Below are 23925 nucleotides of genomic sequence, written 5' to 3'. Positions count from 1 at the left end.
TGATTACATCCCTTCAGTAGCACCAAGTATGATTACATACTTAATAGTATGTGATAATTATGAACTAAATAGCTTTAAGAGACAGGTGGAGTATTGATGATCTCTAAGTGATGACAGTTTGACATAATTTTTTGACATCATGGTGCAAAAACAATATGCATTTGGTAGAATTATACTGAGAATTCTGAATTTTGATCTTTTCCAATACTCTGTGGTGATGGTGGACAGAAGGAGCAAATCCCAGCTCCCAGTCACCCAAGTGATCAAAACAGTGAACACCTGATACTCCTGTGTACTGTGTTGCTAAGCCATTGTTTGGTAGGTTAGGTGTATGACATGCATTTTTCAACTTACGCTAATTTCAACTTAACAATGGGCTGAGACATAGCCCCACTGTAAATTAAGGAGCATCTGTATATCTGAAAGAATCACGGACCAGAAGTCAGAGCAAGCTAAAGGACAAGAATCTTGTCACAGTCCTCTTTGCTTTGCATCTTTAGTGAGCTAAATGACCCCATAATTATCACTAGCCATGTAATATTGTACAAGCCTCTATATTTCCTTGCATTTTAGTGTCCTTATCTGCACAATGGGGGTAATGGTATCTGCCCCATCTTACTGTATAGCTATAAGAAATGAAGAGGACTGGTCTACCAAAGGCCAAGTTAAAATATTCACAAATATGAAGGCACTAAATACAGATTGTTAGATCTTCTCAGAGAATGTCCCAAGCCCTCACTATTGGCTTCTTTTTCCCAAGGCCTCTAAAATCTACAGTAGCAGCTTAGACGCAAATCTCCTTTCTAGGTTACAATGGCTTGGAAGATCTAATTTTATATTTCAGCTGTGCCACAGACATTCAGATTGATGGAGTCCTTTTTCACCCTAAGAGGGCCTATGAACCAGATATCACTTCTTTCTTTCATTAGTCTTACACCATGCCACGAATGTGTCACATTAAACCTAAGAACTTAAAAAAAAAAAAAAGGGAAAAAATGTTTTTACAATGTTGGTGATTTTATATAGGAATAGTATATGTCTAACTTTAACCAAGAAAAGTCTGTCCCATTGAATTATTTCCTTGCCTACTTTCCTGCTTCTTTTGAGAAATTAAAAAGAAATCAGCTACTCAACAGGTCTGACAAATATGTCATCAACCTTATCATTAATTGGTTTGACATAAATTCCCAACTTTTACAAAACAGCATTTTAGCAAGGCAGTAATGAGACCATAACTGTGATTATCAACATCTAGATAATATAACCCAAAAGACAGAGAAGGTCAGTGGAAGACTGGAAAGGAACAAGAACCAGAACTAAACACTGACAGATGAACAAACTCTCAGTCTTGATGAAAAAATTCAGCTTGGTCTGCCACCCACTCAGCCTTTCTTCACAAGCAGACACTGGGCATAGGTGATATGCTTTTCCACTGTAGTTACCATTTCATTTCACAGGGTAAAAGGTTCTCTTGTCCAAGTATAATAGGAAAACAGAGAGCCTGTCTCTCTGAGAATTACTTAAACACAGTTTTTGATAGCCTCTTTTGTCATGTTGAGTAGAAAGGCCACCCCACTCACTCCCTCTCTACCTGTCCACTATTGGGACAATCAGCTAGTATAAGAACAGTGAAGCAGGAAAGACCAGCTGGGTAAGAAATGATCCATAATGTAATGGGTCTTGGAGAAAGAATGTTGTTTACTTCTATTTTCTGACTCTTGATATTTGTATTTTGGCCTGATCCCACTTAAGAGTCTTGGTACAAAAACTGAATGTTAATCTTATTAATCCCCAATGAGATATGTCCACAAGGAACAGAGTTATTTTTTAAAAAAAACAGAGGAAGAAGAATTAAGATGCTTTAAGCCGATGACTTTTTTAAAAAGTCATTTCTAAAAGGCTTTAAGAAAATTAACCAGTCTGGATTCAGAGGATATAACTGATTTAATGCAACAAATGTGGGGTTTTAAATTTTTTCTTTTAGTCCTAGATAGGAGAGTAATTAGATATAGCTTAGTTAATGCAGATGAATTTCAAACAGATAAAATGGGTTTTTTCTCCTTTTAAAATAGCTGGCACAAAGCTACCTAGAAAGAACCTGAACCCTTAATTTGACTACAGTTCTAGATCACACTAACATGGAGATGTGTTCCTTCAACATTAAGTGTATACTTATGTTACTGGGCACTATTATGCTGCAGGAGAAATGTCCAAAGCAGGCTGTAACCACTCTAATCTTCCAGGCACATGGACTTCACCTAAAGCCCATAAACAAGATCAAAGGTTGCACTAAGAGGTCCTTTTCCTACACTGCCATTCTGGTACTTTTTATCTAATCTGCTTTCTTCAGAGCATATTTAACTGGCTTAAAAAAAAAAAGTAGGGTCGGGGATTTAGCTCAGTGGTTTCACCGCCTGCTACACAAGCGCAAAGACCCAAGTTTGATCCCCGGTACCAAAAAAAAAAAGTCGTCAGATGACAGATGAGAAAAACAAGTTAATTGTTTTAGGTAGAATTTTGATTCTGGAAATAACAAAATGAGAACCGCTCCCAGTAAAACAACAGCTCCAAATATGCAAGTCTTATTAGACAGGGCTTGCAGGAAAGCAATAGAGCAATAAACAATTGCCTCCCAGTCCAATTAGAAAAAATCCCCTTAGGAGGCTCAACCCTCCCCAGCTCGATTCTTGCTCATTAATGCTGGGTCTATAACATGTGTCTCAGTCAGTCTGTTTTACTTTAGCCTTCTCAAACCTAAACTGCTCAAGTTCAACTGATCCCTCTTGATCTAAAAACCTGTCTGCTCCTTCTTGTCCAAATTCTCACAGTAATTCTTTATAAAATCTAACTGGACAACTCTGCAAGCCCTCTTGGCTTTCTAGAGTCTGAGAAAATGAAATGGTAATTCAGAAAGCAGTGGTCATGACCACTCATCGAAATCATGCCACTTGGAAAGGAGCTGTCCCATCAGCACTGATGACTAAAACCCAACTTGCATACTTTTCCTTCTTGAACATTTCTACACAATGCCCAGGACTGAGGACTGAAGTTAACATTACAATGAGATCTCACTTTTCAAAATCACAAAGGGTGGAGAGAAAGGAGACTGAATAAACTTGGTTTAGATTACTTGATTTTTTTAAATTAAAGAACAGGGCACTTAGCTGGAGAGTTGTGTTGATTTTTTTAAAAAACAAAACTGGGCCTGAAATCCTGACACATTTCCAGTGACTACATGAACAACCAAAAAGACCACATAGGTTTCTTGCATATGAAGAAAGGCAGTTTCCACTGCAAAGGTAGAGGCCATGTAAGTAAACCTGAAATGCTCCCTAATTTTCACATCCCTCTGAAGCTTCCCATCTCCAGCCCTCAATTCCTTGACCACCCCAAGCCACAAATGATCCACACCTCCTCAGAATTCAGTGGCATCTCCTAAGCAAACCCCTCCAAGGGCACAACATGGGAGTAGTAATCTGAGTGTTTCACTCTGAACTATGGCTATTACTTCTTGTTTCCTTTACTGTATACAATATGCTTATCATAGAAAGGAGAAACCCAACAAACATCAGCAATCTACCATAAAGATGTTAGAAAGGATTCCACTGACTCGTCACTCAAGCTGAGAATGTGGCAAATAATACAAAAACAAGATACTTAAGAATTTGGTGCCATGGTGGTTTTTTCTTTCTTTCTTTTTAAGATAGAAGGGGTGACCCACCATCATCTGAGGTTTTATCTTTCAATTGTTTTATTCCTCCTTGTTCTTTTAGGCAAACTGAGAGATATGGCTTAAGCTAGATGACAAAAACTGGTAAACTGGTTTTTAAAGAGTATCTTAGGAAAATATCTTCATATGTACCTTTGGTTTTATTTTTCTTTAGAAACAATCCAAACCATTTATAAAAGGGGCTCTAAACATGTTTAAATGATTTACTTTACAGAAAACTGTTTTTTAAAAAGCAGTATTCTGAAATGGCAGCAGCTATTGGATTCTACCTTCTGCACCTTCCAAATGGATTTAGAGCAACACTTCAATACTGTGTGAGGTGAATACCCCTTCCCCAGAGCTCTTCACAGACCAGAATTCCTCTCTGCGGCCAATCCATGGTGATGGCTGAGCTCAGGCTCTCTGGGAGGAGACAGCACAGAAGCGCTGACAAGCCCCCACCAGCAGCAGTGATGCAGAGCGCCAGAATAAACTCTGGAGCCGCTTCTCACGGTTGAAAGGACAAGGCACAAGCTGTTTTCTCACATCCTCTGCCTCTTAAGGTTACAACAAACCAGCCTCTGATCCAATTAAAATCTCTATAGTTTACGTTTTCTCTGAGAAGGACAAAGCAAAGATGACCTGTGCTTGCTGGGAACATAACCAGCCATGTATGGTCCTTGTTGATAAACGAAGAGTTAAAAAAGATTAAGAATTTAAGTCATGACTGCCATGAAATTGTTTATTCATGGTAAGGTGTTTGAGGCAGTTACAGCTGTACAACAGTAAATTGTTAACAACCGTTTCCTGAAGAAAAATTCCCATTATAGATCACAGATAAGACAAGAAGCAGAGTGCAACATTGCAGGGAGATCAGCGTTCCAACCAGCAGAGGTTATGTTAGCTGCAAGTCAAGAGGGCCCACCCTTTCCTGAAATCACTTTCAAGAAAAACTGTACTTTAAGGAGGATGACATTTACCCTAATTGCTGCATCTAATTAAAATTAAGGTAATTTAAAAATTTCAAATGCACTTTAAATGTGATGTAGGGCATAATTAAAAATCAGATTTTTAAAAATATCAGTAGGGCAGTTGGATGAAGGTTGGGAATCAAGTGGGGGAAACTCACTTTAACTCTCAGAAAACAGGCAGGAAATAGCAGTCTGTCAGAGATATTACAGGGGCATGTGCTTTATTTTCTTTTTTAAAGACCAGAATTTAACAACTTGGAGCATCTGTGCCCTTGCTGTTCAACTGTGCCGATGCCGAACAGCACTTCTTTTGTCAGTCTCTCCCCAGCAGGAACTGAGCTGGTGAATCAGCAAAATGTCAATGTCTTCAGGAAGCTGCTATTATTATTTTGAGTTAGCAGGAAGACAAAAAGAATGATAGCCGTATTTCCAGAAACAAAATAAGTAGTTTCGGTATTAATATACAGGATAACTCTGTTAGGGATGCAGTAAAATCTAGGGACATTAAGAAAACAGTGAACTGGAAACCAGGGACCTGGAGTGGCAACCTCAACCTCAATGTTTAGTAGTCCAACATCTGGCCTCAGGAATGTCACTAAAGAAACATGGTACTAGACTGTTACTGTAAGATTGATCAGATTCTGAAATCTACTGTTCTACAGATGAACTGAAAGGCGACGTCACAACTAGAACACTCAGTCCCTATCTATGAGGACTGTTTAGGACCTTGAATAGGGCCAGTCATATGGTAAATACCCACTTGAGACTGAATGTTTACATCCTCCCCCAAATCCATATTTTGAAACCTAATTTCCAATGTGATGGTATTTGGAGATGGGACCTTTGGGAAGTGATCAGATCATGAGGGCAAAAATTAGTATAATTATAAAAAAGACCCAGGAGGTCCCCTCACCACTTCCACCATGTAAGGACACAGCAAGAAAACAGCTGTCTACGCATCAGGAGACAGACACCAAACAGACTCAAAATTGCCAGTGCATTGATATTGAACTTCCCAGCTTCCAGAACTATGAGAAATAAATTCCTGCTATTTATCAGCCACTCAGTACATATTCTGTTACAAACTGACAAAGATAATACCAGTATATGTTTACTGACTGATGTTGTGTGAGCATCCAGTACAGTTGAGGCTCCCCAGGGCCTAGCACAGCACCTGTTACCTAACAGCACTTGAGGCATGTCTACTGAAGGAATTCATGAGTATTTACACTGAGTCTACCACCCAGAAACAAGCTAGTTAAGTAGGGTTCCCATATACAACCCAGAACCCCACAGCAAATCTGGCAAACACAGTCATCAATCTGGGAACTGGCAGAGCAATTCTTAATACTGCCTACCATTTTACGAAGCATCAGAAATACCTTAAATTGCCCTTCAAGTAGCCTACATTAAAAATTTTCATTGATTTATTTCTATGAGAATTATCAGGCAGGAAAGAACCTAGTCAGACATGCTCTCAGGAGAGAGATTACCAGAAAGATGAAAATAACATGAAGCAGCAGTAGATTTCCCATGAATATCACTCAAGCAGACTAACTACATTTGTCTTTTACCTTTAGAAATCTGGATTCAAACAGAACAACTATTGGGAGAGAATTTGGTTTAATGAACATAACCCCATCCACAGGCACATCAAAAACCTTTCACATTAAAGCTATTGCACATCTGATGGCTAAGACAAAGTATAAAATGGTTTTGGATGTCATGACTCAAACTCAGCTATAAAGAACATTCGCCAAGTGCCTACTATGTATCAGGAATCGTGTGCTAGACACAATTTCTTTGACTCTCTCAATAACACTAAAAAGCAAAAACAATTAACTTTACTTGTGCATGTAAGAATATCAAGATGAGGAGGGGCACCACATTTTACACAAGAAAAGAAGCCAGGAGTCAAACAGCTTGTTTGTTTAGGTCTAATGTTCATCCAACAAAATACTCTTTAGTGGGCACCCAGCCTTTCTTTTAAGGAATTGGAATACAGCAGTGAACAAAATGGATGACCTTTTCTATCCCCTGGACTTCCCAATGTGCTTTCTACCATGGTTCACTGCCTCTGGTCACAACTCTTCTGCCCGTCTGTTAGCAGAATGATGTCTAGATCAACACATTCAAATCTGGTGTTGTCTCAATAAGGGGGCCTCCAAACTCAGATCCTGAAAATTAATGTTGTTAATGTATGAACATATACATATCACATTAAATTTTGGTATTAATAAAAGCAATTATAACCATTAAGAACTTGCCAAGGTTTATCAACAGATAAAAACCAGATTTTCAGGTAAGTAAAGACCAGCGTGTATTTCAAAATGGAAGAAAATCAGAATGGAAATAGAACACTGGACATGACAGCACACATCTGCAGAGACTGCCAGAAGAGAGTAAACAGGATTTCTTCCCCATTTCAGCCTTCTACTGAGGACAGATCTGAAAGGATATCTGTATTATCATGTCCCAGCAACCCGAGAAGTGACTGCACTGCGTTCAGCTCCACCAGAAGGTGGTACAGGTCTGGCATGGTGGCCACCACGTGCATCTCCTGAATGATGTCATTTAGGTCCAGCTCGGATTCCATAAACCTAGAAGGGGAGAACAAGACAGCATCATTGAAAGGAAAAGGGCACTGTCAGCGATGAGCAGCAAATACCAACATAACCTAGACAAAGAGACAATCTGTCAAAGTTTCTACAACAGACCAACCAAGAAGTACGCTCATCCAAACATCATACTGTCACACAATTTCCTTGGGAAATCGATCTCCTCATTACAAAAATCAATCTTGGCTTCAGATCTCATTACAGGGCTCCCCTTACTCCTTCAGTCACAAGCTGCCTTTTAGAGGCTCTCAAAGCATTCTGCAGCATTAAATGATCTGCCCACCAGTCCTATGGATTAGATACCATTATCCTTTGGTGTGGCAATTCATTCTGTTGCCCTGAACTAGCTATCCTACTCATTCTAAAAAGGTTTCTCGTACTTCTCTTTTCAGTTGAAGAGCCAATTATTCCCCTCATCCAAAGGAAGACAGTCAGTTTCCACATCAGCCCCCAAAACCATTCTTCCCCCTCATGCTCTCTCCAATGAGCTGACTGCAAGGCAAGTTCCAAGTAAAGCCGATCTAGACTCTGGCATTCTGTTATCACTATCACATGTTCCACAGCATACTATTTCACTTACATTTCCACAACTGAACCTTTCAGCAAACCTCTGCCCAGGTACTAAGAAAAAAACTTCTTTGCATTCACTCTGCAAACAACTCCCCAGTGTTTGACATATAAGAAATGTCCATTAAGCCGTGGATGAATAAGACAGGAAGATGTATTCTGAGAAGGAAATGAGTTAATCCACGTAAAATAACTGAACAATACTTGACTGAGCATGTTTGTGAGGAAAGGGTGGTTAAACAGACTCTGGAGCAGACTGCCTGGACTTGATCCTGGCTTAGCCACTTATGTAGCCTCTCTCTCATTAAACATTCTTCTACAACAGGAAAAGCCAAACCCGACACCACTCCTGCCAGTCATTCTCCTCCTATGGCAAAATCCCTCAGTACCAAAGCACTTTTCCCTGCTGAGCTCAGACCTGGCTTCAGAATTCTTCACAACATAGCGGTCCAAGAGACCACCAATCAATCCGAGTGTATGGGAGACTAAGTTTACCAGTAGTTCCTGTTCTAAATCATAAATTTTAAATAGCTGCACAGTATTTTCCCTTGTGTTGACGTACCATGATTTATTTAACCAATCCCCTTTGTTAGACACTCAGATAAGTTTCCAATTCTTTCCCTTGTAACAAATGACACTTAGATGCATGCATTCATAATTACTGTGTTAAGATAAATTCCCAGGAAGGAAAGTGTTGAGTCATAGAGTGTGCATGACTTAACAGACTTTGATATGTGCTGCCAGAAAGGTAACAACAGTGTGTGAAGACCTGTTTCCCTTTAACCTATTCATAAAACAATACTATCTACTTAAAATCTCTAATTCAAGATAGGAAAATAGGCTTTTTAAAATTTTTGTATTTCTGATACTGAAATGGTTACATTTTTCTAGTGTTTACTATTTGTATTTATTTACCCATTTTAAATCAGAGTATTCATTTATTGATTTATAAATGCTTTTCATATTAAGGAAATTAATCTGTCATATACTGCAAAAAAGAGAAAAGTATCTGTGCTCTAATTCATACATTTGTGCTTTTTGACATAATGGTTATTTTATTATTTTTTGACATTAAGGTTTTCATAAGTTCAAGTAGTCAAATTATCATGCTTTATGAACTTTACAAATATCCTGAGCAAGATCTTTTCTATGCTAAAACCAGATACGTTTTATGGTATACTTCTACATTTATATATATTTAAACATTTAATCCACCCAAAATACATTTTAATTCACAATATAGGGCAAAGGCCAAATTTTATTTCTGCAAATATTTCTCCAACTGCCGCAATATAGTACCATAATCTACCTTTTCCTCACATATTTGAAGAAATGTTACGTACACTAAATTTCTTTTATTCATTAAGTTTTTTGGTACATTTTAGGTATACAGTACAATGACATTCATCATTGTGAATTTGTACCTTTACATGATGTATCTTGGTTCTTATCTTTTTCCCCATTCCTAGCCCTCCCTTCAACCCCTCCACCCTTGTTTACAGACTTTGTTTCCATTTTTTCCTTTTCTCATATTTTTTCCATTCCCTTCTTTCCTTCTCTACCCCTCCCAGTTCCCCTTCCCCTTCAGACTTTTTCTTCCAATTTCACATTATCAATTATACATTTTAATTCTTATTTACACTTTTAGTTCTTCACACCAGAGAAACTATTTGGTATTTACACACGTGCATCCTACTTATTTCACTTAAGAGTATGGCCTCAATGTCATACAGTAAATTTTAATGCATCTTTTAATCTATTTCTGAGGATTTCACTCCATTTCATTGATTTGTCTACAAATTTCTGAGACAGGACCACACCTCCACATTGTTATAACTTTACAATATGTCTTATGTCTCTCATTGTAAAACATCCCCTTGTTATTCTCCTTTTTCAACAGTTCCTTACCTATTCTCATCTGCTTATTATTCTAAATAAATTTTATATTTTATTAAGATTCTCCCCCAATATCACTTTTTTAAAAAGGTTTCTTCCACTATGGCTGTAAATAAGATTTTTTTTTTTTAGAGCACTAGTTACCCACTACTTGAAGTACAGAGGCCAAATCAGAATCACGAGCCAAAAGGGCTGGTGCAGGGCTGAGGATGTGGCTCAATGGTAGAGCACTTGCTTAGCAAGCCCAAGGCTGAGTTCCATCCCCAGCTCTGAAAAAGAACAAAAAAAAGGGCTGGTGGAGCAGGATTCAAATATCCCATGGAGCAGCAGAACTATATAATCCCTGAACCTAATGGTTTCAGCAAACCTCGAAGGCTTGTCTTACACAGATATTTTTAAATATACTCTGATTTCTGGAGAACACCTTAATAAGATTTTTAAGTCCACCAGGAGTACTGGCAACTGAGACTGGGCACTAAACAGTAATAAACAAAATCATGCTGAGTTCTAGGACAGGATTTGGGGATCTGAATGATAACTGTGAATGAATGTCTGCCTACAGAGAGCCTTCCATTGGTGTCCTGCTGTCTGATGGCTCTGTCCTTAGGCTTGTTTGGTGCAACTATTTTTATTATGCTTTGATCAATGAATTTGGTGAAAATATAGAAAAGGCAAATTTAACAAATGTCATACAACACAAAGCTTAAAGAGACAGAGAACAGAATCAATTCAAAAGGTCCTGACAGGCAATAACAATGTGCCAAATCTAACTGGACAAAATTATCTGGAATCCACACAGAAGTTACTGAGGCAAAAAAGATAAACATACGATGTGGGAAAGATGCAGTCTCATAAGTGCACATGTATAGAAGGGACTTGATGGTTTTAGTCAAATGTGACTGCCGCACAAATCAGAACCATCAGATGGTTCTGTCAAGACAGAGGCTACTGCTTACTCTGATCTGGCCCCCAGCCACTGGCACACTCACTGGTCCAGCACACAACTTTAGTAGGTGCCTGGCAAATGCAGGAGCAAAGGAAAGTAGCTCACACCAATACTACTATGGTTTAGGCTATTTAAAGGAAGACAACAGAGTTCTCATGTCAATTAGATGACCATAACTTTGTGACATCTGTTTTAGGACCCACACTTTAGAGGGATATGGAAAGTGATTCTGGGAAGCAACAGAGATTACAAGAAGTCATACAAGAATTTGTTGAAATTCTTTCTCATTCTTAATCAAAATCTTGAGTCAGAAATGCTAAATGATGGAATAAGTTTCTCTGGCATGTTAGATTCTTATCATTGGGGGTAGTTAATAAAGAGTAATATAAAAAAATAAGATTTAAATGACAGAACACACTGCACCTCTCAGTTCCTTCCAAATATATGCTATTATCCCAATGTTTTAAGTTTAGAAAGTCAGAAAATTATCAAAACAAAAAACAGTAGAGAATCAAATCATACAAAGGCAAACACCACAAAAATACTACTGGGTCCAGTGTCATATGAGTAACAAGGCATAGTGGTAAATGCCTGAACTTAACATTTGTAGGAAAATGGCTATACCTTGAGATCATAATGTTAAGTGAAATAAATCAGACACACAAGCTTAAGTATCACATGGTTTCTCTTACATGAGAAACCCAAATTATAAATAAAGAGCCAAATAAAAGATAGATAATAGGAACTAGGGAGACAGATCTTTCTCAAATGAGAAGGGGATCAAGAAATGGGCAGGGGGGACACACACAAAAAAGGAATTAAGATGTTTTATGTACATGTGTCAACTCCACAAGAAATGTAAACATTTTCTACTGCAAACATGGACTCATAAAAAATTTTTTAAAAAAAATTTTTGGAAAAGAAGAAAAAGATTGACCTGGGTGTGACCATGAGCAATGTGTCAACAAGTATTCATCAAACACATAGTACTAGGTGCTAGTCACTGTCCTAGGTACTGCAAATATAAGAAATAACAAGAGAATCCCAGTTTCTGACTTATAGAGCCCTCAGCCTAGCACAAACACAAACAATGTATTACACATAATTAATCAGAAGGATCCCTAGTACTGCCCAAGAGAAGTGTCATGAAAACACAGAGCACAGGGTTTCAACCTAGTCAAGGAAGGCAGACTATTAACTAGTTATCTCTAAACCTCAATTTCCTTATCTTCCCTAGCTGAAGTATACTGAGGATTAAAAGGAATAATATATTAATGCCTAATTATTAGTGCCTAATAATACCTGCCACACAATAATGACTCTCCCTCAAGTTTGCTATGCTATAACAAATACAGTTTCTTCTGGTTTTGCTGACAAAGTACAGCCTACTCATTTAAAGTGCACATAATATTTGCAGAGGGCTATCTTTAGGGATTTGGAGTGCCTTCTGCAATACATGACTCATCTGGGGTAAGGATCAAGTGAGAGGTGATGGAAAGCAATAGAGCAACATATGAAAACAGTAACCCAGTCTGAGGAGGGGTCATCCACTCCATCTAACAAGACAGAGAATCTTTTCCTACCCTGCCACTTCCTTCAGACCAACAGATGTTCTCTTTCAACTACAGGAGTGAATATCAGCAAGTGACCAGCAAAGTTCAACACTGTGCTACAAAACCAACAGAAACCAAAGAGGTCTATGTGCAGTCACTGCTAGGGGAACATCATATTTCCTCCGCCTAAATAAATCAGTAGTTCTCAAAGTGTGGTCCTGGGTTCCCAGGATGTGGACAGGAGGTAACTGCAGATCCTTTTGGGGGGTTGTTAATGCCTTAGAAGTATTAAAATAGTTTTGATTTATTGGCCTTTTTCACTTTTATTATCTAGGAAGCACACAGTAGAGTTTTACACAGGGTTATACAACATGTAATATCACTGTTCTGATGGCTAACTGAATGTCAGCTTGTATGTTGTGGTGTTTTCTAGAAATTTCTGAGAAAAGCACTTCAGGGAACTCAATTATTTATTTATTTTTTTGGTACCAGGGATCAAACTTGGGACCTTGCGCTTTCGAGGCAGGCACCAGAACCACTGAGCTAAATCCCTGGCCCCATGGGAACTCAATAATTTAGGAGTATAAAAGGCCCCTGAATTCAAAAGGCTTGGGAATCATACTCTAAATAATTTTGTTCCTGCAAAAATGAAGAGACAAACTATGGAAGGACTTACTGGGGAAACGGCATACTCTACCCCATGTGATATTAGGGAGGATTGCACAGTGCAGAGTGGAGGCTGCAGAGGAGAATTGTCAATTGAATCTGAAATGCAGCCAATTGAAGAGAGGCATTTTGGGGTGTGCCATTAAAATGACAATTGCATATATGGGAAAATAAATCTGAATGTTTCTGACCTCAACTGGAAAGTTTTGTTCAAATATGCTCTAGCAGTTTTCATCTTAATTGCACTTCGCTGGTCTGGAGAATTATAAAAGACACTGCACTACTAACAACTCAAAAACTCAAGGTAAAAACAGAATATAGTTTCCTAACTGCTTTTTGACATGACAAACAACTCTTTATGCATAATTTGAATTTTCGCATGTTCAGATTTAAAAACTAAAATGGTATATAAATTTTGTCTGAATGGAAAATACTGTTGACTTTAAAAAAATTTTTTTTCATAAAAACAGCTCATGACTGCTAACTAGCACATCAGTGCTGTGTAAGGCACATAGGGTGACAAAACCTATAGAAACACAGCTCTGAGTTGCCAGAAGGGTAACAATCAGGGGGGCAAAGGCAATATTTGTATTCCAAGAAGTAAACTGGATTTCCGGAGTTATCAACCTATAGCATAGGTTCCTCATAAGACATGTATTAAAGGAGGGTTACTGCAGCATTATTTATAAAAACCAATATTTAAAATAACCAAATACTGATCAGTAGAAATATAATTAAATAAATTACAGTATTTCCTACCATGAAATGCTGTGTAGTAATTAAAAGACAAAAGGTAGATTTGCAGATAACTAACAAGAAAACATTTCTTGTTACATGATTCCAGTAAGAAGTAGAACACCTATGGGATGATTTATGTACGAGAAAAACTTAAGTATCTACCTTCACATATAAATAAGTGTACAGAAAATGATCTAAAAGGATATTCATGAAATGTTCACAGACTACCTCTAGATAGGGGAATGAAAAGGGGGTCAGTACAGCAAAGGAAAACTTTCATGTTTTCTTCTACTTATGGCAGTGTTGTCATTTTTTGCAACTATTTGTGTATTACTTGTATAAACACACCCACAGACAGACACAGGGACACATACACAATGCAGTGTAACAAGTGCTAATGTATGGTACAGAATACAATCAGCATAAAACCAGAGAGGACAATGCTGTCAGGAAGGTGAACTCTGGTCTTGCTGCTTCATACTATCAGAAAGGGTCTGAGCCTTGGTCCTATGACTGGTTTCCCTGCTCTGTCTCCTCATTCACAGTACGGAGAGCACAGTGGACCACACTGGCTTCCTCAGGTTACAGGGAAGACTATACCCCCTGATACCTCAGTGCCATGGTTCTTTACATTGCTTGCATGCTTTTTTGTGTTCTTTTCTGCCTATAACAATCAAAACCACTCTTCAAGGCCTGGATCAAATACCACCTTTGCTGTGAAATCCTCAGTAGTCCTCAACTAGGCATTTACTGTTTCTTCCCCTATACTTCCAAATTGCTTGCTTATAACTTTTCTGGAGTGTGTATTTCTTTCTATTTTGTATGTAGCCAGTTTCCCTAGCAACCTATAAACTTGAGTGCAAAGGTCATACTATTCAACTCTTAACTGCCTACAAAAGCCTTGGGCATATTAAGATTCATTAAAACTGTGTGTCCAGAGAGAAAAAAAGTCAGGAAGGAAAAGAAAGATTTAGAACATTACAATCAGTGTTAGTATGAAAAAGTTAGGATTCAAGACTGAAAGATACCAAATCCCTCATTATGGAACTTCATAGAAATAACCATATTAACTACATATTAACTACTTCATTAGTATCTGTCATGTGCAAGAACTGAGCTACAAATACTTGTTATTGTTCTTATTCTTCAAAACAAACTTATGCAGGAGACATTGTTTCCTTATGTAGGTGAGACAGACACCTGAAGCTAAGAAAGGGGAAGTAACTTACTTAAGGTCACGTGGGAATCACATCCATATCTGTCTAACCCCAAAGTTTTTGATATTTTTCTCAACAGTAAAGCTCTTACTAATGACAATCATGGCTTTTTTTTTTAGGGCAGCAGGGTCCTTTTTCGTCAGACACTAAGAAGAATGATGAGGGAAAAAGTTAACCAGCAGGCCTGGTCTTTTGAAGGGCTTGCTTACAAGGCTGACCCAAAGTTGGCAGCTGGGAACTTGGCTTTTGAAACATTCCCTAAGTGATAAGGCTGTCATGCCAGCCTGGAGCAATAAACAGCTGCTTTCCTTCTGGGAAACTGGAATGCTGGTAGCTATTTCTGCCAGAAATGCCTATATGAACAGTCCTAAATAAAAACCCCAGACTTGGGAGTCTCAAACAGGCTTCTGTGGACAGATATACTATACACATGTTGACACAATTCACTTCTGGTCGGTCTGGCCCCTCCCAGTGGGAGGGAGAAAGAGAGGAGCTTGTGCATGAATTTCTACAGATTCCACCTGATATGTCTTTTCCCCTCATGGATCCCATTGTATACTCTTCTACTGTAATAAACCACAGCACTGAGTACCACTGACTGGGTCCTATGAGTTCTTCTAGTGATTTCCCAAACGTGGATCATCCTGGGATTCCTGATCCAAATCACAAAAGCCAAAGCAAACGAAGTAAACAAATGAAAGACAAAATTGGGAAACAGAACACCGCAGAGGAAAGGGTATCAGAAAAACAGAGCCTTACTTCTCTGGATTGTCTGGAAACTTGATCCGCAACTCTTGGTTTTTATATGACCTCTTTTCAAATGTGAGGATCATTTTCTTCACTGAGCTTTCATCCAATGGTTCCTCCTGGTACACAAAGGGACAAATGCAACAAGTTCAGTACAGAGACTTTGTACTCACTGTCACTCTTTCTTTCCTATGGCACTTATACTCTACCTAACTCTGTCAATGACTTACTTCCTCCGAATGATGTACAGCACATACTTTGTCTCCCTCACTACATTGACAGTTAAGGAGGTATACCAGATGTTTCAGTGTACCACTCTGGGTCTCGCACACTGATCAATATCTATAACACAGAAAATTCAACCTAAGATGTTAAAGACTCATTCCAGATTTTTTAAACCTCCTCACCCAGCCCCTACTACTGCAGACTGAACCAGGAGTGCAATACCACTGAGCTATGGTCCCCTATTTTTTAATTTTATTTTATTTTATTTCATTTTTTTATTAAATTCTTTCATTGGTACATTGTAGGTATACAACACAATTACATTTCTCACTGGGAATTGCACCTTTACATAATGCATCTTGGTTCTTATTTTTTCCCCATTCCTAGCCCTCCCTTCACACCCTCCACCCTTCCCTATTTACAAAGACTTTATTTCCATTTTTTCCATTTCTCAGCATTTTTCCTTTCCCTTCTTTCCTTTCCCCTGCCCCTCCCACGACCCCTACCCCTTTGGACCTTTTCTTCCCATTTTGCATTATCGATTATTCATTCTAATCATTGGTACATTTTAGGTATACAATATAATGACATTCATCATTGGAAATTTGCACCTTTACATAATCTCTCTTGGTTCTTATTTTTCACCCTTGCCCAGCCCTCCCTTCAACCCCTCCATTCCTCCCTATTTACAAAGATTTTGTTCCTATTTTTCCATTTTTCTCATATTAATCCCATTCCCTTTTATCCTTTCCCCTAGCCCTCCCACTTCCTTCCCCTTTGCCCCTTTTCTTCCTGTTTCACATTACCTATTATACATTTAGTCCATATTTACACTTTCAGTTTCTCGAACCAGAGAAACTATCCGGTATTTATACATGTGTGTCCTATTTATTTCACTTAAGAGTATCGCCTCAATGTGCATCCATTTAGCTATAAATGTCTCTAATTTCTCATTTTTTATGGCTGAGTAGTGCTCCATTTTAGAAAAAAACCACATTTCCTTTATCCACTCTCAAGTTGATGGGCATTTGGGCTGTTTCCAAGTTTTAGCTATCACAAACTGTGCTGCTATGAACATGGGTGCACATATATCACTGTGGTATGATTCTTTTAATTCTTTGGGGAAGATCCCCAGCAGTGGAATAGCGGGGTCAAATGGGACTTCCAGTCCTAGCTCTTTGAGGTATCTCCATACTGATTTCCACAGTGCTTGCACAAGTCTACACTCTCACCAGCAGGGGAGCAGGGTTCCTCTTTCCCCACAGCCCCGCCAGCATTTATTGGTTGATTTCATGATAGCAGCTATTCTTTCTGGACTGAAGTGGAATCTCAGTGTTGTTTTCATTTGCATCTCTCGAATGACTAGTGATGTTGAATATTTTTTCATGTATTTATTTGCTATTTCTACTTCTTTGTCTGAGAAATGTCTGCTCATTTCAGATGCCCATTTTTAGACTGGGTCTTTAAATTTGGGAGGTCTGATCTTTTTAAATTCTTTACAGATTCGAGATAGTACACCTTTGTCCGAGGAAGAGCAGGTGAAGATTTTTTCCCACATTGTGGGTTGTCTCTTCACACTGCTGGTGGTTTCTCTTGCTGTGCAGAAGCCTTTTAATAAGAAGAGATCCCACTTGTTGACTGTTTGTGCTAGTTCACGGGCAACTGAGGTTTTGTTCATAAAATCTTTTCCTACACCGATGTCTTCAAGAGTTCTACCTAACCTCTGTTCCAACTGGTTCAGAGTTTCTATTTTAATATTTAGATCTTTAATCCATTTTGATTTTAGTTCAGTGCATGGTGAGAGACAGAGGTCTAGTTTTAATCTTTGCCAAGTTGAAACCCAATTTTTCCAGCACCATTTATTAAAGAGGCTATCTTTCCTCCAGTGAGGGTGTTTGGCTCCTTTATCAAAGATGAGATGGCTGAGTGTGTCTGGCGTTGTTTCTGCATCTTCTAATCTGTTCCACTGGTCCTCAGGTCTGTTTCTTTACCAGTCCTATGCTGTTTTTATCACAGTAGCTTTGTAGTATAGTTGCAGGTTGGGGATTGTGATAACCCCCGCCATGTCTCTGTTACCTAGAATTGCTTTTGCTATTCTGGGTCTCTTCTTGTTCCAAATGAATTTTTGGATTGTTTTCTCGAGGTCCATGAAGTATGCTGCTGGGATTTCAATTGGGATTGCATTAAATCTATATAGCAGTTTTGGAAGTATGGCCATTTTCACTATATTGATCCTTCCTACCCAGGAGCAGGGGATGTCTGTCCATTTTCTGATATCATCTTCAATCTCTCTTTTCAGAGTGCCATAGTTTTCAGAGAAGAGGTCTTTGATTTCTTTCATTAGGTTGATTCCTAGGTATTTCAGTTTTTTGGATGCTATTGTGAAAGGAATTCTTTGTCCTATTTCTCTCTCAGTGAGTCTGTCACTGGTGTAGAGGAAAGCTACTGATTTTTGTGTGTTGACCTTGTAACCAGCTACCTGACTGAATTTGGTTATTAAGTCTAGAAGACTTTTGGTGGAGTTCTTGGGGTCTTCTATATAGAGTATCATGTCATCTGCAAAGAATGACAATTTGACTTCTTCATTTCCTATCTTTATTCCTTTTATTTCTTTCTCTTGTCTAATTGCCGTGGCTAATGTTTCCAGAACTATATTGAACCAGAGTGGTGATAGTGGACATCCTTGTCTTGTGCCTGATTTGAGTGTGAAGGATTTCAGTTTCTGACCATTTAGTATGATATTGGCTCTTGGGTTGTCACAGATGGCTTCTATCAGTTTGAGGTAGAGATCATCTATTCCAATTTTTTGTAGGGTTTTTATCATAAATGCATGTTGGATTTTGTCAAATGCTTTTGCTGCGTCTAGGGAGATAATCATATGGTCTTTGTCCTTGGCTCTACTGATATAGTGTATTACATTGATTGATTTGCTTATACTGAACCATCCCTGCATTCCTCGGATGAATCCCACTTGATCAGGGTGTATGATCTTCTTGATGATCTTCTGCATTCTGTTTGCCAGCATCTTATTAAGGATTTTTGCATCTATGTTCACTAATGAGATTGGCCTATAGTTCTCTTTTTCAGTTGGGTCTTTCTCTGCTTTGGGGATCAAGGTGATGCTTGCTTCCAGGAATGAATTTGGGAGTATTGCTTCCCTTTCAATTTCATTGAAGAGTTTAAACAGTAGGGGCAGCAGTTCCTCTCTAAATGTCTTGTAGAATTCAGCAGTAAAGCCATCAGGGCCCGGGCTTTTCTTAGGTGATAAGTTTTTAATTACATTTTCAATTTCATTGGTTGATATTGGGTTGTTTAGAATTTTGAGGTCTTCTTCATTCAACTTCAGTAATTCATATGTATCTAGGAATCTGTCCATTTCTTCTTCTGTGTTTTCCATCTTATTGGTGTATAGGTTCTGGAAGTAGGTATTGATGATCATCTGGATTTCTGCTGGGTGTGTTGTAATTTCACCCTTTTCATTCCTAATTGCATGGATTTGGGCCTTTTCTTTCCTTTTTCTGACAAGGTTGACTAAGGGTTTATCAATTTTGTTGATTCTTTCAAAGAACCAACTCTTGGCTTCATTGATTTTTTGTATCATTCTCTTAGTCTCCATTGCATTGATTTCTCCTCTGATCTTTATAATTTCTTCCCTTGTATGAGCTTTGGGGTTGTCCTGCTCTTCTTTTTCTAGAAGCTTGATGTTCAGCATCAGGTTGTTTAATTGGGCTCATTCTGTTTTCCTAATATGCGTATTCACTGCTATGAATTTCCCTCGTAAGACTGCTTTCATTGTGTCCCATAGATTCCGATATGTTATATTGTCATTGTCATTTAAACGAAGGAACTGTCTGATTTCTTCTTTAATTTCCTCTGGGACCCATTGGTTATTCAGAAGTGTGTTGTTCAATTTCCACGTGTTTATGAAATTTTTTGAGTTTCTTTTGCTATGGATCTCCAATTTCATCGCACTATGGTCTGATAATATACAGGGGATAACTTCAATTCCTTTGCACTTACTTAAACATGTTCTATGTGTGAGTATGTGATCTATTTTGGAGAATGACCCATGTGCAGCTGAGAAGAATGTGTATTCTGATTTTGTGGGGTGGAAGACTCTGTAAACATCTGTTAAGTTCATTTGTTCAAGAGTTCGACTGAGTTCTAGTATTTCATTACTTACTTTTAGTCTAGTTGATCTATCTATTTGTGACAGTGGGGTGTTGAGGTCCCCCACTACAATTGTATTAGTGGATATATGACTTTTCATGTCCGTTAGTATTTGTTTTATATAGTTGGGTGCACCAGTGTTTGGTGCATAGATATTTATGATTGTCATCTCTTCCTCTTGGATTCTTCCCTTTACAAGGATGTAGTGTCCTTCTTCATCTCTCTTAATCAGTGTTGGTTTGAAATCTACTTGATCTGCCAAGAGGATAGCTACTCTTGCTTTTTTTCGGGTTCCTGTCACATGCAGTATTGTTTTCCACCCTTTAACTTTCAGTCTATGAGTTTCCTTTTGAATTAAGTGTGTTTCTTGTATGCAGCATATTGCTGGATTTTGCTTGACCCATTCTGCCAGTCTATTTCTTTTGATTGGTGAATTGAGACCATTAACATTGATGGTTATAACTGAAATGTACTGACTTGTCATTGCCATGACTTTTTCTTTTTGTTGGGTTCTCCCCCTTTACATTTAATTTCTTGTCATGCCAGATGGGTTCATTCTGCTTTGCTTCCTGGGGTTGTGATCCTCAATGTGTGTTCCTAGGATGTTGTGTAAAATTCTTTGGAGTGCTGGTTTGGTATTCACGAAGTTCCTAAGGTGCTCTTTCTCATGAAAGTATCTTATTTCTCCATCAATTTTGAAAGATAGTTTTGCAGGGAACATCAATCTGGGTTGGAGGCTGTTTCCTTTTAGGGCTTGGAATATGTCACTCCAAGCTCTTCTTGCCTTGATGGTTTGTGTTGAGAAGTCTGCTGTGATTCTGATGGGCTTTCCTTGGTATGTGATTTGTTTCTTTTCTCTAACTGCTTGTAGAACTTTGTTCTTCTGTTGAGTTTCTGGAATCTTAACAATTATATGCTTATGTGTAGATTTTTTTTGATCAAGGCTATTTGGAGTCCTATATGCCTTACTTATCTGTATGTCAAGATCTTTTCCCCTGCTTGGGAAGTTTTCTGCCATTCTTTCTGTGAAGAGATCTTTTATGTCATCTACCCTCTCTCCTGTTTCTTCACTGACTCCAATTAGTCTTATGTTATTCTTCTTTGCATCATCTAGCAGCTGCTGGATTGATTTCTCATGTTCCCTTATAATTTGGAAGCAATTTTTCTTTTCCTGGTCATTAATTGCAATCTCATCTTCTATAGCTGAAATTCTGTCCTCACACTGGCTCATTCTGCTGTGTAGACTTTCAATGGAGTTCTTCATCTCCTGGAAATCTATTTGCATGTGTTTTATGGATTCCATTTGTTTCCTATGTTGGGATTCCATCATGTTCCTCAGCTCCTCTCTAGATTTATTAATCATGTCTTGCACTAGGGGCACTATTTCTCCTGTTATCTGAGAAATTATTTCTGATTTCATTTTTTCCAGATCCCCTTTTGTTGCCAGTTCAGTGGGTCCAGGTGGTTGAGTATCAGAGGGTTCCATCTCATTTCCCTTTGGGGTTGCTGTTGGTGATCTGGGAGCCTGGTTTTGAGACTTATTTATGTGTTTTCTCATTTCGACTGGGGGGGTGCTGTTGGCGCCTGCACGGATTACATCCTCTGAGCTGGGAGAGGTGGGACAGGGGCCGGGAGCAGTGGTAGGAATGGTGGCCCAAAAGCCTTTTCCTGTGGGCTCGGAGCAGCGGGAGGGATGGTGGCTGGGAAGCCCCTTCCTCTGGTCCAGGAGCAGTGGGATGGCGGCTCAGAAGCCCCTACCTCTGGGCCGCGAGCGGTGGGAGGGATGATGGCCTGGAAGCCCCTTCCTCTGGGCCAGGAGCGGCGGGACAGAAGGTGGCCCAAAAGCCCTTTCCTCTGGGCTGGGAGCAGCGGGAGGGATGGTGGCCCGGAAGCCCCTTCCTCTGGGCCAGGAGCGGCGGGACAGAAGGTGGCCCTAAAGCCCTTTCCTCTGGGCTGGGAGCAGCAGGAGAGATGGTGGCCAGGAAGCCCCTTCCTCTGGACCAGGAGCAGTGGGACAGCAGCTCAGAAGCCCCTACCTCTGGGCCGGGAGCAGCGGAACTCAGTACCATGGTCTGGTGGTCCGGTGTCCTCTGCGTCTTTGTAGTGTGGAACCAGGTGGCTATACAGAGGAGCGGGGGGGGGTCCAGTGGATTGTTGCCGGGGCACAGGCTGATTCGGAGTCTTCCGTGTGACTCGGGACCTCAGCAGGGCGTGCGCAGACCTGCCTGTCTGCAGCGGGCTGATTCTGCTTCTTCCCCTATCTTTTTTGTTTTGTATTTTGAGACAGGGTCTTACTATGTTGCTCAGCCTGTGATCCTGAGTAGCTGGGATTACAGGCCTATGCCACTGTGCCCAGCTAACAAATATTTCTTGAGTACACTGTATGGAACAGATAATAACAATAAGCAATAACACTAGATATTATTATTTAACATTTATCTTTTCCTTTGTTACAGGTAAGACTCAGAAGTTTTAAAAAACCTGTTCAAGGGCCGGGGATTTAGCTCAGTGGTTCTGGTGCCTGCCTCGCAAGCACAAAGACCCGAGTTCGCCCCCTGGTACCAAAAAAGAAAAAAAAAAAATGTTTGAGTTCAAATCCTAAGTCAATGAATGAGAGTGGTCCTTAATCTTTTCTCCATACCGGGGATCAGCAAACTATAGTCCACAGGCCAAATTCACCCCACTGCCTGTTTTTGTACAGTCCCTGAGTGAAGAATGGTTGTTAATTAACTATAGTCACTGCTTTGGATCTCTCACACATTACTGTGCTCAGTCCTCACTAGCTGCTGAGAAGACAATCAGACAGGTACTTCGAATCCAGAGGTAACATCAAGAATTCAGTAACCCAGAAGCATAAAAAAAAATAATCATACAGAATTTTCTTACTTCATACATTGCAGTAATACTTACAAAGGTAAACAAAAGGAAGATCTGAAAAGTGAATCATATCTCCCCCTGCAAAAAAATCTACACTCAAATTTCAGAAATGTCTTTAGTTTACTTCCGGCTTAATGTGCTAAAAATGTCTTCTGCCTCTCTAAGATCTTCCAACCCCCAGCTTCACTGCTTTGTAGTTGCTGACCATAACTCATACCTAAAAGCAATAAAGAAACTGCTATTAGAACATGAAATAGGTCCTTTTGGAAAGTAATGAATCATGCCATAATTTTATAAGTGCTCAGACAATGTTAGCTATTATTTTATTATTAAATTTCAATTTTCATATATTGTGTTTTAAGTGGAAGATACTTTTCCTTTATTTATTTGGGGCATGACATATTTCCTAGATGGTATCAAAGACTCCAAGATCCATAGATCCTGTACTCTGTTAGGCCCCTATGTTCCCCAGGTTCCTGAAGTCAGTGTTCCAGCTTAGTCAAGACTCAGAGTCTGGCTTCACTGCATACTAGCCATATGGTAATATAACTTTACTATTACTCAAACCTTCACCAAATCCAGCTTGTTCCTCCATACGAGTTTCTAATGAATTCACCCATTTGGCACTCAAAAGAGTAAAATCTCAAATCCTTCACATGACCTACAGAAGGAGGGTCTTGCAAGATCTGGCCCAGATAATCTCTCCAACCCAAAACTTGGGCAAATACTCCTGCTGCTGGCCCATGTCTACTTGTTTGTTCACTGCTGATTTTCCAGTCCCTGGAACACAGCAGGTACCCAGTGAAGATCTGTTGAAGAGAGGAATAGTGGAAAGGAAAAAGGGATAAGTGAAAATGTTTCCTGCATCTTTCAAGGTCATAGGGATGACCTAAAGAAATTATATACCTAAAACTGTTTGCTAAACTATGTTAATGTAAACTGTTGTTAATAGCTACAGGCACAATGTATTTAACATACCACTAGGGATTAAATAATCAAAATTACTAGGAAAGGGTTAAATTACT

General features: G+C 39.1%; 1 protein-coding gene across 2 annotated transcripts in view; it reads right to left on the bottom strand.

The window, feature by feature from the left end:
* Ctnnbl1 (catenin beta like 1) overlaps positions 1–23925 on the bottom strand; it is a 177611-nt gene that overhangs the window by 119103 nt on the left and 34583 nt on the right. The window contains exons 3-4 of one of the 2 annotated variants that reach the window (XM_004867794.4): positions 15641–15747; positions 7141–7280 (exon numbers count right to left, since the gene is read on the bottom strand). In XM_004867794.4, coding sequence (XP_004867851.2) covers positions 7141–7280; positions 15641–15747 — 247 coding nt within the window. The other variant, XM_087188973.1, reaches the window with a different exon arrangement.

The sequence above is a fragment of the Heterocephalus glaber genome, unplaced genomic scaffold, assembly GCF_053883595.1.
Source record: "Heterocephalus glaber isolate CG9 unplaced genomic scaffold, H.glaber_assembly_v1.0 deba00001532, whole genome shotgun sequence".
Taxonomy (NCBI): domain Eukaryota; kingdom Metazoa; phylum Chordata; class Mammalia; order Rodentia; family Bathyergidae; genus Heterocephalus; species Heterocephalus glaber.
This window is presented reverse-complemented; position numbering and strand designations above follow the sequence as displayed.